This window comes from Vulpes vulpes, chromosome 7 (assembly GCF_048418805.1).
Source record: "Vulpes vulpes isolate BD-2025 chromosome 7, VulVul3, whole genome shotgun sequence".
Taxonomy (NCBI): Eukaryota; Metazoa; Chordata; class Mammalia; order Carnivora; family Canidae; genus Vulpes; species Vulpes vulpes.
Window position 1 is genome coordinate 109,142,928 of NC_132786.1, and position 15,720 is coordinate 109,158,647.

General features: G+C 38.4%; 1 protein-coding gene across 1 annotated transcript in view; it reads left to right on the forward strand.

The window, feature by feature from the left end:
* Positions 1 to 252: 252 nt before the first annotated feature.
* Positions 253 to 15,720, forward strand: part of ITPRID1 (ITPR interacting domain containing 1) — an 89,861-nt gene continuing 74,393 nt past the window's right edge. The window contains 4 exon segments of the mRNA XM_026019136.2: positions 253 to 388; positions 12,778 to 12,955; positions 14,226 to 14,274; positions 14,603 to 14,640. Coding sequence (XP_025874921.2) covers positions 299 to 388; positions 12,778 to 12,955; positions 14,226 to 14,274; positions 14,603 to 14,640 — 355 coding nt within the window. The 5' untranslated portion in view covers positions 253 to 298.

The window sequence follows — 15,720 nt, forward strand, 5'->3', positions numbered from 1 at the left end:
CCAGCACACTGTCCTGGCTTTCCCATGCCTCACTTCTAAATAGGAGCAGATAGAAACCTGGTCACAGTTCTGTGGTCACAAGGACTTTTTAGTGTTAGCAGCTGTGATTCTCAAGGAGACAGGAAGGCATCCAAATAAAAACAGACACTTTCTGAGATCAACTACAAGCAAGCTACAAGGGCCACTTCTCTGCCAAAATTCTTTTCTTCTGGTATAGTCATTCTTTCCATTTGTTTGTTTGTTTCCAGCCTGTGGGGGAAAGGTATTAGTCCACTATTCTCATTTTCTGTCTGTTGGAATGGAAGGGCAGCTGTGGTATGTTCTGAAACTCCTTTACTTGCAGCTGTATGACCCAGTGATGCCCAGAAGAAAGACTATTAGCAATAAGGTGAGCAATCTAATTGTCATGGATTCTGGCCCAGATGATTTCAGCACTCCTGTGACTGCCTGGTGGCTGCCATTAACATGGAAAGATAAAAAAACACAGGGAATGGAAATGCTCTAGGCTCAAAATTGTTAGTTTATTTCCCCTAGTTTGTGAATACCATTTCAAGCAATGTTTCTGAGATAAGATGAAGATGCTATTTTGACTTTCTTTTGTAACTATTGGGACTTGTGTGTCATTTTCACTGGTACTTATTACTTCATTGTGGTTCAGAGGATGATTTTCTAACTCTTCCATTCTTGCCATCATTATTTGTTGGCATTCTACTCTAAAGAATAGCTTTCCCATCTCCCCACAGGTCTGCATCCTTTAGACATTGGTACATATTACCTGAGCTCTCCAGGAGGTTCAAGTAATTAATATTTCCACAATGACAAGTGTCAATTTCCCACCTTCTAGGTGTTTTCACACTAATGAATTTCTGAGAATCTAATATGGTAACCTATTGTCTTTTTAGTTTTCATTTCCTTGAATATTACATTTATATTTTTTAGCCATTCATAGAGTACCCTTTAAAAAAAAAAAAAAGCTTAGAACCCAAAGTAGGGCTTAAACTCACAACCCTGAAACTGAGGCCTGAGCTGAGATCAAGAGTCAGAAACTTAACCAACTGAGCCATTCAGGTACCCTGATTTCCCTATTTTTGTATTGCTTCATTACATTGCTTTTATTTCTATGTATCTTTTTTTATTGATTTATAATTGCATGTCATACATCAAGGATATAAAAGTTTTTCATAAGGGAGACAGAACATGGAAGACTCCTAACTCTGAGAAAAGAACTAGGGGTGGTGGAAGGGGAGGAGGGCAAGGGGTGGGGGTGAATGGGTGACGGGCACTGAGGGGGGCACTTGACCAGATGAGCACTGGGTGTTATTCTGTATGTTGGCAAATTGAACACCAATAAAAAATAAATTTATTATTAAAAAATTTAAAAAAATATATACTGTCAATACTGTCATATATACTGTCAATATTTTTACAGATTTTTTGACATTTTGACATTTTTATCATTTTTGCCATAGGAAATTTTAAATTCTTAACTTGTTAAATCCATTGTGATTTCCCTTTATTCACTTTGGGGTCATTTTTCCACAAAGTTTTACCACCTCAAGATTAAAAAAAGTTCTACTCTTTTAGAATATTTTATTCTAAGACTATTTTTATTTCATCTTTTCATATTAAATCCTTAACACTAGGGCAGCCACGGTGGCCCAGCGGTTTGGCGCCGCCTTCAGCCCAGGGTGTGATCCAGAAGACCTGGGATTGAGTCCTACGTCAGGCTTCCTGCATGGAGCCTGCTTCTCTCCCTGTGTCTCTGCCTCTCTCCCTCTCTCTCTCAGTCTGTCATGAATAAATAAATAAAATCTTTTTAAAAAATCCTTAATACTATTGGCATTTAGTTTGATGAATTGTATAGGGCTTTCTTTTTGTTTTGCTTTGCATTTTTTCCACTAAATTTTAAATTTAGAAATAACTATAAATTCACATACTGTTCTAAGAAATAATACAAAGTCTACCTGACTTAATGAAGGAATTCTTCCAACAATGCATTGATAACCTACTTCTGCATATGTAGATTTTTATCTGGGACAGACTTTGTCTTTTCAATATAATCAACAGGTATAAAGTTGTAATATCAGAACAGTTTCTCATAATCACTTATAAAGAATAATATGTTTCCTTCTCTACATTCCCTGAGAGATTTTATGGTTATGGTCACAGTGGGAAGGCAAGGATGATGATACCTTTGATGTTAGAAGAATAAAGAATATGCTAGAATTTGCCTTTGTGAATAATTCAGATAGGAAAGATGATTTAGACCCAGGGGCTGACTTAGGTCTTGATCTCTTCTCCTCACTACCATCTATTTCTGTGTTCTTGGATGGAACACTTTCTCATTGTAGTTAAGAAGTTAACCATTATAAGGACCGAAAAAAAAGGACTGAAATACGCAATTTTTATTGCATAACAATATTTTTTTAAAGATTTTACTTATTTATTTGAGAGAGAGACTGAGCATGAGCATGAGCAGAGGGGAAGAGGCAGAGGGAGAGGGAGAAGCAGACTCCCCACTAAGCAGGGAGCCTGATGTGGGGCTTGATCCCAGGACCCATCATCACCTGAGCCAAAGGCAGACACTTAACCAACTGAGCCACCTAGGAAGCCCTAACAACATGTTTTAAACTTGAGATGTGTACACCTGAAAATCTTAAAGCAAATTGCTTGACAGGTCATTTTTTTTTTATAGATATCAGGCAAGGTGTATAGAAGGAAATTGTGATAGAGCCCAACTAAGAGTATTCTTAAGAGAAACAGCAATCTTCATTGGTCAGGGTTCTCCAGAGAAATGAGATAATTGATATAGCACATATTTATATGTATATAACATAAGCATAATTATATATACTCAATTAGAGAGAGAGAGAGAGAGAGAGAAATCTATATCTATCTATCCATTGATCTATCTACCTATATATTGCTCATGTAATTGTGGAACCTGAGACATTCCATGATCTGCCATTTGTAAGCTCGGGACATGGGAAAGCTGGTGGCATAGATCTAGTCTGAATCTGAAGCTTGAGAGCCAGGAACATCACTGGTGTAAATCCCAGTACTATAGCATGAGGATTCTGATTTCCCAGCTCAACAGTCAGACAGAGAAAAAGAGAATTTTCTTTCCACCTTTTTCTTCTCTTCAGACCTCAATAGATTGAATAATTCCTGTCCCCACTGGGGAGAGCAATCTGCTTTACTCAGTCTACTGATTTAAATGCTAATCTGTTCTGGAAACACCCTCATAGACACACCCAGAAATCATGATTAGCCAGATATCTGGACACCCTGTACTGGAGTCAAGTAGACACATAAAATTAATCATCACACCATCAGCTAAGATGACTTGTGATTTCAGTAAGCTAACATTGAAGAACATCTGTTTAATGGTTGCAAATCCACTGCTGAATAGCCCTTTGGTGAAATTTATGCTATAATTGCTCACATGCATTTTAATCCCCCTGTCTGGAATGTTTGCCTATCCATTACCCATCTTCAAGAGCCAGAGCCAATACTTCCCCTTCCAAGAAACCTTTTTTATTTCCCTAAATGAACATTTTTCTCCTTTACTATTTGAGAACAGTTGTTTTATACTTCTCTTAAAATGCATATTATGTTCTACTTCGCAATATATGGTTAATAAGTACTATTTTTTGTGATCAACTATAAGCTCTTCAAAGTTTCTTTACAGAGTAGACAGTAAAATATTGAATTGAATTTAATTAGCAGATATTGTTATTGCATTTATTTACTTAGTAGTTCTTACATACAATACATTTTTATGAAGAATGACTAGTGCACAGTACTGTCTTTGATGGGACAGAGACTCCAAAGATAAGTAAGTCACAATTCTCCTCTCCTGAGAGCAGAGACAGAGTCCAGCAGCAGAACAATCATTCATTCATTAAACAATCATCGCTGATCACCTGTCACTACCCATGGCCTACACTAAGTGCCATGGACAAAAAACAACAAAACAAAACAAAACAAAACAAGTCATGGTCCTTGAGTTAAGTGGGAAAGGCAGAAGTGTATGGGATGCCTGGGTGGCTCAGGGGTTAAGCGCCTGCCTTCAGCTCAAGGCGTAATCCTGGGGTCCCGGGATTGAGTCCCACATCGGGCTCCCTGCATGGAGCCTGCTTCTCCCTTTGCCTGTGTCTCTGCCTCTCTCTCTGTGTGTGTGTCTCTCATGAATAAATAAATAAAGTCTTAAAAAAAAAGAAAGGTAGAAGTGTAAACAAACTACTTGAGTGTGAAAAGTGCTATAATAAGGAGTTGCGCAGGTTGCTGTGAGTGCCAGAAATGGACTAGGATGAGAGTGGAGAGTGATAAGGAAAGTTTTACAGAATGAGTTTTATTTGAACTTGATGAAATGGTACCCAGGAAAGAGAGAAGCAGCACCAGCAGTGGGATCTGCACCCAGTAGCATCTGAGAGGAGAGCACTTGAAAACAGCAAATAGTTCTATGCCTCCAGAATGGGATGTACACGGAGAAACCTGGATTGTGGTGCTATGGGAATGAGAGATACCTCCACATCCTTTCATTCTCCTTCCCCAGGGTGAGGCAAGGCACCTGCGGAGAGTACAAGAGTAGAGATAATGAGAAAAGACAGAATCATTGAGAAAGAAAAATCTCTTTAAAATTGGAAAGGGATTAGAACAGGGCTAGCAGTAGGTGAACCAGTTGATTCAAGTTTACCAGCCTCAAAGGCGTTTCAAGTTTCTAGGAAGCTGTATATATGGTTCTTGACTATAATCTTAACACTCTAGCTTATTTCACCAGCAAAAGATGAAAATGCCAAGTCTAAGAGAACTGACTCTGGATTCCAACTTGGGCACAACTTTCTTGTGTTTAAATCCAGTTTGCTCCTAAATGGCACGAGAGAGCACCCTTCACATATTTCATGGTGGGAGGAAGCCACCCACAGAGCAAGTCAACACAGACTGCTTGTTCCTTCTAGCAGAGTGTTGACAGAACACTCTATTCTCTAGGATCTGCCTCTACTTTACTGAATCACTTGGAAATCTTTATTCATCTTTGTGAGACTTTGGTACTTGGACAGGGAGGAAGAGCAGAAGGGCATTCCTGGCCTGGCTTTGTCGCTTGAGTTTTTGAGTGGTCTTTCAAATAATAGGAACAGTGTTGCTTTTTTTTTTAATCCCTTGTATAATTTTGATGGATATAGCTTTAAAATATTTTTAAAATGTGAGCTCCATTGGTCAACTAATAGGCTATGTGGAGGCTTGAAATAGAAAAACCATCTTATGGAATCATCTCATCTCATCCAATTCTCTCATATTATGCAAGAGGAAATGACATTCCAAGACAACTTGAAACCACATGCCCAATGTCATACAGCCAATGAACTATTTGTTGATTAATTAAAATAAATTACATTTTGTTTCCTTGGTGATGAGTTAAGATCTTTTATCTGTTGGTAGCTGTTGGAAGACACATAAGGTAAAAGAAGGTATTTACTCAGATAATTTTGGTTGAAATAATAGAAGTGAGCATCAAGGGATTACCCAGAAAATTTTGCTTCAAAATGGAGGTAATAAATATATTTATATAGTTGAATATATATTGATATATATTTGTATATATGTGTGCAAATATATATGTATATGTATATAATCTGATCACTTCTCTAATTCAGATTACATTGTTCCCCAATACCATATACCTATTCCTGGCAAGTTGTAACTTCCCATAAATTATTTAATTGTTGAGTATCTAAGTTTTATTAATGACTTCATAACCAATTTTGCTTGATATTTCTCAATCCCTTGTTGGTATTCATTTAAACAGCAATTTATTCAGCAAACATGTATTGAGTACCTTTTTCTACAATTATGATAGGAGAGCTAAGATCTCTGTCCTGAAGAAAATCCCACAATGGTTAAACAGAATTATAAACACAAACTTATAAAACAATACAAAAATACTTTAATAGAGGTTTACACTAAACTATAAGATTACAGAGGAGCAATTAAAGCCATACTCATATAGGGAGAGCATGTAGATAGAGAAAATAAGAATGGGCTGAAATTTGAGGTGTGGAACAGTCAAAATTTTGGTAAGTCAGGGGTGCCTGGGTGGCTCAGTCAGTTTAGCATTGGATTCTTAATCTCAACTCAGGTCGTGATCTGAGGGTCACGAGATCGAGCCCCGTGTCAGGCTCCATGCTGGGATGGAGCCCGCTTAAAATTCTCTCTCTCCCTCTCTCTGCCCCTCCCTCCACTCTAAAAAAAAATTAGAAAAGCTAGCAAAAGATCTTGAGAAAAAAGCCTTGAGTGAGATAGGAGGTAATCCGAGAAAGTATGGCATTTAATTTTTTTAGATATTTATTTATTTATTTATTTATTTATTTATTTAAGACAGAGAGAGAAAGAGAGGGAGAGAGAGAGTAAGCACAAGCAGGTAGAAAAGGAGAGGAAGAGGGAGAAGCAGGCTCCCTGCTGAGCAGGGATCCTGACATGGGGCTCAATTTCCAGGTTCCTGGGATCAGGACCTGAGCTGAAGACAGATGCTTAACCAACTGAGCCACCCAGGCACCCCTAAGACCATGGTATTTAAAAAAAAAGATAAAAATATTATGTTCATTAAGAGAAAATAGTGAAGTACTGAAAATTCTGAAATGAGAAGAACTGGTAGTTGAGTGTTAGCATACTAATTTGGGTGGGTAATAAGAGAGTGGGAGGTGTGGATGATGATGAACATGGGAGCATTTGCTGTGATCCAAATGAGACTATAAGTTTGATTCATATCAGATTGGCAGCAGCAGAGGAGGTCAGTGTGAGATATATTTTAAGGACCCGTCTCTCATCCTCTTTTAAGTGACTTGATATGGCATGTAAAGGGAATAGAGGAATTAAGGAAGACTCATAAGTTCTTGGCCTGAGCAACTGCCTGAATAGTGTCACCAGTTACTGAGATGGGGAACACTGAAATAAAGGCAGGTACTTAGAAGGCAAGCAGAAGTCAAGGAAAGAATAAAGGTTTCAGCATGACACCTATTAAGTTAAAAAAATAAAAGTATCCAAGTGAAGATGTCAAGTAACTAGAAATACCCCACTCTGAAGCTCAGGTCCCCTATTCTAAGGGTCTAGACCAGATTTGGAAATGTGAATTAAGGAATCATCATGAGTTGAATAGGAAACTAAAGTAGGAGTTGGATAGAGATTGAAGGGTCAAAGGAGGATTATTTTAAGATGAGAGACATGATAGCATGTTGTAAGCTAAAGGGAACGATCCAATAGGGAAGAAAAATGGTGCTCAAGCAAAGTCTGTGAGTAGAATAGGGGTGACAAGGGATGCTTTAAACTGGGAATTTGGAGGCTGTTCATTTATAGTGATGAAGTATGACCATGAGAGTTGAGTGGAGGGAAGGAATATTGTAAATGGGCAGATCATTGAACTGAGTGGTGAGGTGTTGATGGATTGCCCATATTGACAATGAAATCTTCCAGGAGGATGACAGAAATACCATTCCTTTTTCAGTAAATGAGGGTAAATATCCTGGATATCTCCATAGTCTGATAGCTTATGCTTCAAAAGACAGAGGAAATAAGATCTGAAAGCAGCAATTAGGAACATGGAGGAAATTTATACCATCTCCAAGATTATAGTCCTGATTCAATGAGTGAAAAGGATAAAGCCACAGCTTGAGAGTGGCAAAGGAAACCATGTTCAGGTTTTAATTAGAAACAGGAGATAAAGGGACATTCAGTGAAGAGCTGAAGATAAAGTGGATTTAGTAGGTGACAATCCATGAATTCCAGAGGGCACAGGGGTTGGAAGCATCTGGAGAAGGTAGGAGATTGGGCCAGATGAGGCAATGTCCACTGCCACATCCAGATGAGGCAATGTCCACTGCCACATGAGCATGGTTCAAGAGCATAATGGGATTTGTCCTATGGTCTCCTAGAGTAAGAAGTGTGAATCAGTTCCCTTCAAGTGTACACCTCCCAGGACTGGTCTCAGTCTGTGGAAGGAAGAAAGTGGTGTTGAAGCTCATGGTAATCATCTTGGTGAGAGCATGAGGGACTCTCAAGGCTTCCTTTTCAAACCTCTATGAGTGATGTCACAGCTGGGAAAGGGACAGGTCTTCCTGAAGCACATGGCTCTATGTAGACTTCTAAATTTTTCTACTGAGGCAAGTTATTTATATGGCAGATAGAAGAGCAAAGCAAACTGGATACCATTTGAGATCTTAACAAAAGGCTTGAACCGAATAGTGATGAGGATTCATAGTAGAGACATAGAGATGGTGAGATTCCCGTGGATCAGAATGCTTGTGGAATTTTTTCCTATTGTGATGTTCTCTTCCTGACCATGGGGCTCCTTCAGAAGTGGAGCCAAGGCTCGAACTACAGCCTACAATTATCAATTATAACCCTGAAATTAATACTATAGTTAAAGGAATTTCTAAACTCTGATATGAGTCTCTAGTGTCAGGTAAATCTGCATCTCATGGTCACAGAAATATTTTATTCTAATACTTTCCAACTATATTTCTCAATTACTCAAACTAAGCAATCTCAAGATGACCCAAGTTATCTACAAACTATGAATGTCGGGATCCCTGGGTGGCGCAGTGGTTTAGCGCCTGCCTTTGGCCCAGGGCGCGATCTTGGAGACCCGGGATCGAATCCCACGTCGGGCTCCCGGTGCATGGAGCCTGCTTCTCCCTCTGCCTGTGTCTCTGCCTCTCTCTCTCTCTCTCACTGTGTGCCTATCATAAATAAATAAAAATTTAAAAAAAATCAAACTATGAATGTCGAATGTATCTCCTATGGAAAAAGAACCAAATTGTTACATTGATTGGTGATTCTTTTCCTTTACTTGACAGTTCTTGACATGAAAATGACATACAGAGACAACATAGAGAAGGAAAAAGAAAAAAAAAACTGGCCCACTTGGGTATTGATTGTTTTATATACATTTTTCATTAATTTTTTCCAACAGCCATCTGAAGTGGTTATTTCATAGTCATTATAGAGAAGAAATAGATTATCAGAGATGTTTGAAAATTTCCCCCAAAGAGATGTCAAAAAAGCGGCAGAGCTGAGATTAAAATCTGGAGTTATGTGACCTGAAAGCACTTACCCTTTAACCACGTTAGAACCAAGAATGCTGGCTAAGCCAGCTGGTGTCCCTTTACCAAATAACCAAGCAATCAACTTACAGTTACAGATTATTTACCCTGGGCAGAGTTCTGTGCTGGGATCTATGGGAAACACAGAGATAAATAATCCACAGTCCCTATTCTCCAGTATGAACAACCTTTTTGGCAAGACAACCTGTTTGCATAGAGGTGAAAAAGTTAAATAACCCCAGAGGACAAGAATGTAACTACTGTCACAGCTTTGAGTATCAAGGTATCAAATCCTGTGATTTCTCTGTGGGCTGAAGGCTTCACAGCGAAAAGGAGCATTTATTGTTGCATTTGCTCAAGTGAAAAAAAATGTCATATAAAATTAATGTTACAACACCAATATTTTGAGTATTTAAAAAAATTCTTAAAACGTGAGGACATTTTGGTACATTTCTCTCTCTCTCTCTCTTTTTTTTTTTTTTTTTTTGTCTTTTCAATATACTTTTCCTTAGTTTTTTTTTTACAAAATTGTCCTTGGTGCCTGTTTTTCATCCTCTTTCCTATTAAACATGATAATATAAGAAATTTCTTACATTAAAGGAGGTTCTTTATACACATAAGGATTAATGGTATTGTAATTCGAACAGAAGGGATCTGAAGACAGGGAAGAGACCTTCAGGCACAGATGGCAACATAATCTCAGATGAAGATTCACTTTGGACCAAGTCAGCTTTGGCAAGAATTTGGTTCCAAATGGTCCTGGGGATAAACGGGTTAATCAGAGGATTCAGCAGAGACTGTATCCCAAACACTTCGGCCCGCCAGTCACCTGAGCAATTCAGGGCTGCCACCACATCTGTGTCCCTTGCAAAGAACTGCTTGCTCTTTGGTTCAAGCCAGTGGATGCCAAAGGAGGGTCATCTAAGCATGGGAGAATCCAAAGCAGATTTGTTTACTTAACGGGAAAGGCATCCACCAAAACAGCAGGGAACAAAAGAGTTTTTCTTTACAAAGTGGTCCCTGACCCTCGCCTTTAGCAAGGGTTCCCACTTTCCTTGGCAGCCTTTTGCTGCTCTAAAGCCAACTACAGGGGAGCTGGCAGGGAGCATATCCTCACTGCTTGTGCAAGCCCAGTGGCTGAGGTCAAACACGCCATTTAAGAACAGAAGTTTCGGGACATACCCAATAAAGCAGCACTTCTATCTAGAACTTTGACGATTTTTACAGTGTTATATTTGAAAGAAACGGTAGCTCTGTTAAAATTTGACGTTGTAGTACAGAAGCAGCAGTTTGAGGACTTTAGCTGCTTGACAGCTCCTGCTCCCACTACAGAGTGGATTGGTGCAAAACAGGACCTCACTGTCAGCTGAGGTTGGTGGAGGAGCAAGACTGTTTTAGGGTATGTCCTATTTTTCTATGATACTTTATCCTTCTCTTCAGACCATGAGCACGTATTGAGTTTGTTGTCTCATGAATCTTGTTGAGCACGATTTCACAAGGATATTTTCCCTCCTTGTGAAATCTTACATTGTCAGAGTTGAATACACACACAAGATGCATGGTGTTGCCAAACAGAACTTTTTTACTCAAAAGAGCCAAAGTATGAGTAAAATTAAATAGCCAGAAATGAAATCCAATTCAATTAAATTCTTAAAGTTTATTTTGTCTAGTGTTATGGATTCTACTACACCAAATAATCCTATAAAGTTTAGAAAGATAATCTTATCTGTATTATTTTTGTCTTGTGTTAGCATCAGAATTTTTATTAACATATATTTGTTCCCAGAGGATATTCTGAAAGTTAACTTTCCTCTTAAAAAATATTTATTTATTTATTTCAGAAAGGGAGAGAGAGAGAACCCATGCAGGGGGAGGAGAGGGTGGGCAGAAGGAGACAGAGAATCTCAAGCAGACTCCCTGCTGAGCTCAGAGCCCAAAGTGGGGCTTGATCCCATACCCTGAGGTCATGACCTGACTTGAGCCAAGATCACAACCTGAACTAAAATCAAGAGTTGGATACTCAACCAACTAAGCAACTCAGGTGCCCCCCAAAAGTTAACTTTCTCAAGTTGGCTGATTACATGAGTCACTGTTGATATAGTTATTAACTGTCTACCCTTTGTCATAATTTTTAAATAATTGAAATTTCTTAGTATTTGCTTTTTTAATCATAAAATTCACAGACATTACAACTGTCATTGATTTTGCACTAATTTACTATTATAACAATAAGTGAATATTTATACTTCAATTGAATTATAGAATTTTAATGTACAAAGCATGTAAGGAAACTCTCACTGCCAATTGCATCAAGAATGCTCACCTACCCATACTTAAATGAAAATATTCAAATGTTTACAATAAATCTGTAAGACTCACCTTGATAAAATATTGATTAGAAACAATGGGTTAAGTCATGTGACCAGTGATTATGAGTGAGTTTAGCAATGCAAGACAGGTTGTTGAGGTAGTTATTTGACTATTTAGTCATTTCTCTAAACTTGAAGAATAAAGTAATACAAGTTGAGGCAGATGCCATGGAAAGAATTTAGTCAGAAAGCATGGTTTTGAATCCTAACTTTGCTACTTTAACTTTATATTTAGTATTATATTTATATTTAGTATTTATATTTATAGTTAGCACTTATTTAGCACCTACTATGTACTGAGAATTCAGTCAAATACTGGAGATACGTTGATGAATAAGAAGGAGACCCTCCTTCTTAATGTCCTGATAATCTGGGGAAATTCAACAATTTACTCAGATGCTCTAAGCTTTTGTCTCCGTCTCTTACTCTGCAAGTCTCATAATGATATTAATAAAGGTTAAACGAGATAATAGGGATGATCAATATTTCTTGTGCCATAAGCATAACGTACTTATTACCATTCTAACTGTCCCAATCATCCTATCAGTTAGATGGTATAGCTTAATAATCACCGGAATATGCTTGGAGTCCAGTGCCTGCATTTGAGTGCTGGTTATTGTGTGGCTTTAGGTATGCAACTTTAGATATGCAATCTCTCTGCTCTTCAGTTTACTAGAAAATTGTGACAGATCCCTTCCTCTGTTGGCAATTAAATAAAATAATGAATGTATAGAATTCCACATAGAATCTAGTACTCTGCTGGGGTCAACAGTTTTTAAAACTCAGGACAATTTATACCCAATTAAAAAATAAAAGAATGCAGTAAAATTATAGAATTTATACAAGGCCACCCAACAAGTCGCAGAGGTGGGACTCATCCATGTGCATCTGTTGCCAAAGTCTTTATTTTTCACATTTTGGGTTGTCTGAGAATATTTGTATAGATGCAACTGTTGGATAAATTTGAAGGATACTGATTATGTTAATCAATACCTTGAATCTCTCTTCCTGGCTGGTGTCCCCTCCCAGTCCACAGTTTCTTTGCTCTCCATCCACATTGCAGACCCCCCAATTGGATTGCCCAGAGGGTGGATGTGGCCTGATGACAGGCAGGGGGCTTTAGTCCCAGTGCCCACCTGCCTCTCCCCTGAAAAGGAACCACTTCTCCATGCTGAGACAGGGAACTCAGCTAGGGAGGGTGGAGGAATCAGCTCCAGAAGACTATGGTGGCGTGTTGGCACTCTGGCTTCTCCTCATTGAGGCAAGCCTAAAAGCTGACTCATCAAGTCTGACATGTTTTTATGTTTCAGTTTGCCAAATCTCTTACAATGGCAGAGAGGTCTCGTGGTTCTGGCAACTCCCAAGGAGGCCGAGGAAAGAGCAAGAGAGAGATCCTGAGGTCCACCAAGAGGGCCTGGGCTCCCCTGGATGAGCAGCTGCTCCCGGGCCCCAAGGAGGACAGCCGGAGACTCACCATTCCTCTGCTCGGTGAGAATGGACCCTCAGGGCTACTTGAAAACATCTGGCTGTGGGGAGATAAGGGGGATGAGGGGGTCTTGGCTGGGGGCAAATGATTTTGGAACAAACTCTTGGCTTGAAAGATACTAGTGTTCCTGGAAGGATGCCAGAAACTTCTGTGAAATGGGAACTTCTTACCTCCCCAGCATTCAAAACACACACCTTGATGGAAATAGACCAACTGCTCCCTTTCTAAGTGGAGTCCATGTCAGAGACATGAGGCTTCCTGCAGGACATCAAACATTTTATTGAAAGGCTCTTCTTATTTTCAGGGTCTTGCACGAAGCATCCACAATAATTTTAATAGCTTAAAGAATAATAAATGGGAAAACACTTTTCCCTCCTCTATGATATAACTGATAGTTTTTGTTCTTTGCCCACCACCCAATTCATTCTGCCTCTATAGAGTCCCTACATTAAAAAAATAAGCACCTTCCGTGCTTACTTGGCCTTTCTGGTTCACCAGACACCTTGTGAAGGGGTAAATCAGGTACTTCACCCTTCAGTGGGATAAAGTCAAAGAAAACCAACCCACAGTAGCCTGTAGCCAACCAGAAAGGACAGAAATATTTACCAGGAAATATTGCTTTCTATCCTCTTCTTTTTGCCTATTGACTATTTGTTAAGCCAGTGACAAAGATCCACCTTAAAAGACTGGTGCCTTTCTAACACAGGGTGCCTTTGGCAATCCTGGGACTCTAGTGCAATTTGTCCCTGGAATGAATGCAAATTTGGTTTAGAACCTGGCAGAGAACTCCTTGCAAATAAACATCACTGGCTAGCTGCCTTAGGTAAATGTCATGATTCAATAAGGAGAGGGTCCATGGTGAGCTATATCCGACAAGAGAGAGACAAAAGTCTGGTATGCTTTTTCACTCTTCATGTTCACACCAGGTAATTTAAAAATTATTCTAATATCTCTTGCACTTCAGTGATTTATGCTTCTTCCTTTTCACATTTCCTTTTTTCTTTCTTTCTTTCTTTCTTTCTTTCTTTCTTTCTTTCTTTCTTTCTTTCTTTCGTTTTGATGTCAGTCGTTTGGCAGGTTTATGCTTTGTTCTCAGGAAAGACTAATTATGGAAAGTGGGAAGTTTTGCCTTGAGAAAATAAACGAATATGCTTTTAGAAACATGTGACTAACTATGTAGGAAATAGAGCTATGGTGGTGGTTGGATAATGGAGTAGTGTTATTTTAGCTGGTGTGCTTTGATTGACTGGTCTGTTTCTTTCTCTTTTGTAGAAGAATCCAAACAAGCCAGTATTCAGCAGTGGCTGGACTCTGGATTCTTGTAAGTGTTTCTTTGTGCCTTACACATCTCTCTTGCGAAAATCGGTGACAACAACATGGGTAACTCTGCTGGGGGCAGGTGTGACAGGTAGGGCTTTTCATTTTAACTGGATACGTGAAGGATTGCTCTATTATTACATAAGTTATATATCAATTTTAAAGTATGCAACAGAATACTGTTCCAGTCCCTGGCTGTTGATTGCTTTTAAAAAGTTCTCCCATAATAGAGCCTAGTTCTGCATTTACTCTCATCTGTTTAATTAAAATGCAATTTAGTATAATTGAGTTGTATACATTGTTTGACTCGCAATATTTTTGTTTTTTTATAGGGTAAATGAAAACTTTCAGCAAGTCATCGACCACACTGGTAAGACAAGAGAATCAGAAGCATTTAGGCTTTGTGGACCCGAGTAAATTGATTAAAATGTCTATGTGAATAAATCTTCTTAAAAAGAGAAATATCAGAGCTTGCTAAAAACAAGCTGGAATGGATCTCAAAAACCATCCAGCTCAATTGGTTTGTCTGATACATAAAACAGAGGCTCAGAAGGGATAGGGGGTCACTCAGTAGCAGGCAGAGGGCTGTAAACCAGGCCTCTTGCCACATCATTAGTTCAGACTTTACCAGAAAACTTACCAGGTTCTATGAAGACATTTTGCAAGGATATAATTATGGAAATGCAATTGTTTAACTTTTCCTCACGCTGTATTATACTTTTATGTCTAAATCTAGTTTCTTTCTATTCTTCAGTCTCAAAATTGTATCCTCTCTTTCTAATGGTGCATCTGTTCTCAAAAAGAACAGATAACTGAATTCTGTGGCAAACAATGTAAGTATGTATTTCTGACGCAGGAAATGTATCACACTTGTTACACTGAGATTTGATAAGAACATTATAAAAATAAATTAATTGCAAATCTCACAGTTTCCACCTTCTTTAAATGAAATACTGTATTTCATAGAAATACAATCATAAAATGCACTTACAGGCCCCCCGCATAACCAGCTCAATTGGTGGAACATGCGATTCTTCATCTCGGGGTCATGAGTTAAAGCCCCTCCTTGGGTGTAGAGATTACTTAAGAAATAAATATAAATAAATAAATAAATACATACATACATACATACATACATACATACATACATACATTCACATTTTAAGTACTACTCAGGAAAATAAAACAAGAAGCCTGGCAATTATAAATGAAAGGCAACCCTGATTACAAGACACTTCCTGATTTCATAGATGTTAAAACTGAAAAAAAGGCATGTTTTAAAACTGATGAAATGCCATAAATAATGTATGTAAAAAAATGACATAAATTAGGAGTTTAATGATTAGAGGGGAAAACTATTAGTCTAATGGTTACTTACTTGGCTGATTCTAATTATTTCACTTCCTCCACTGACATCTTAAATTAAGATTGACCATTGGCTACAAATCAG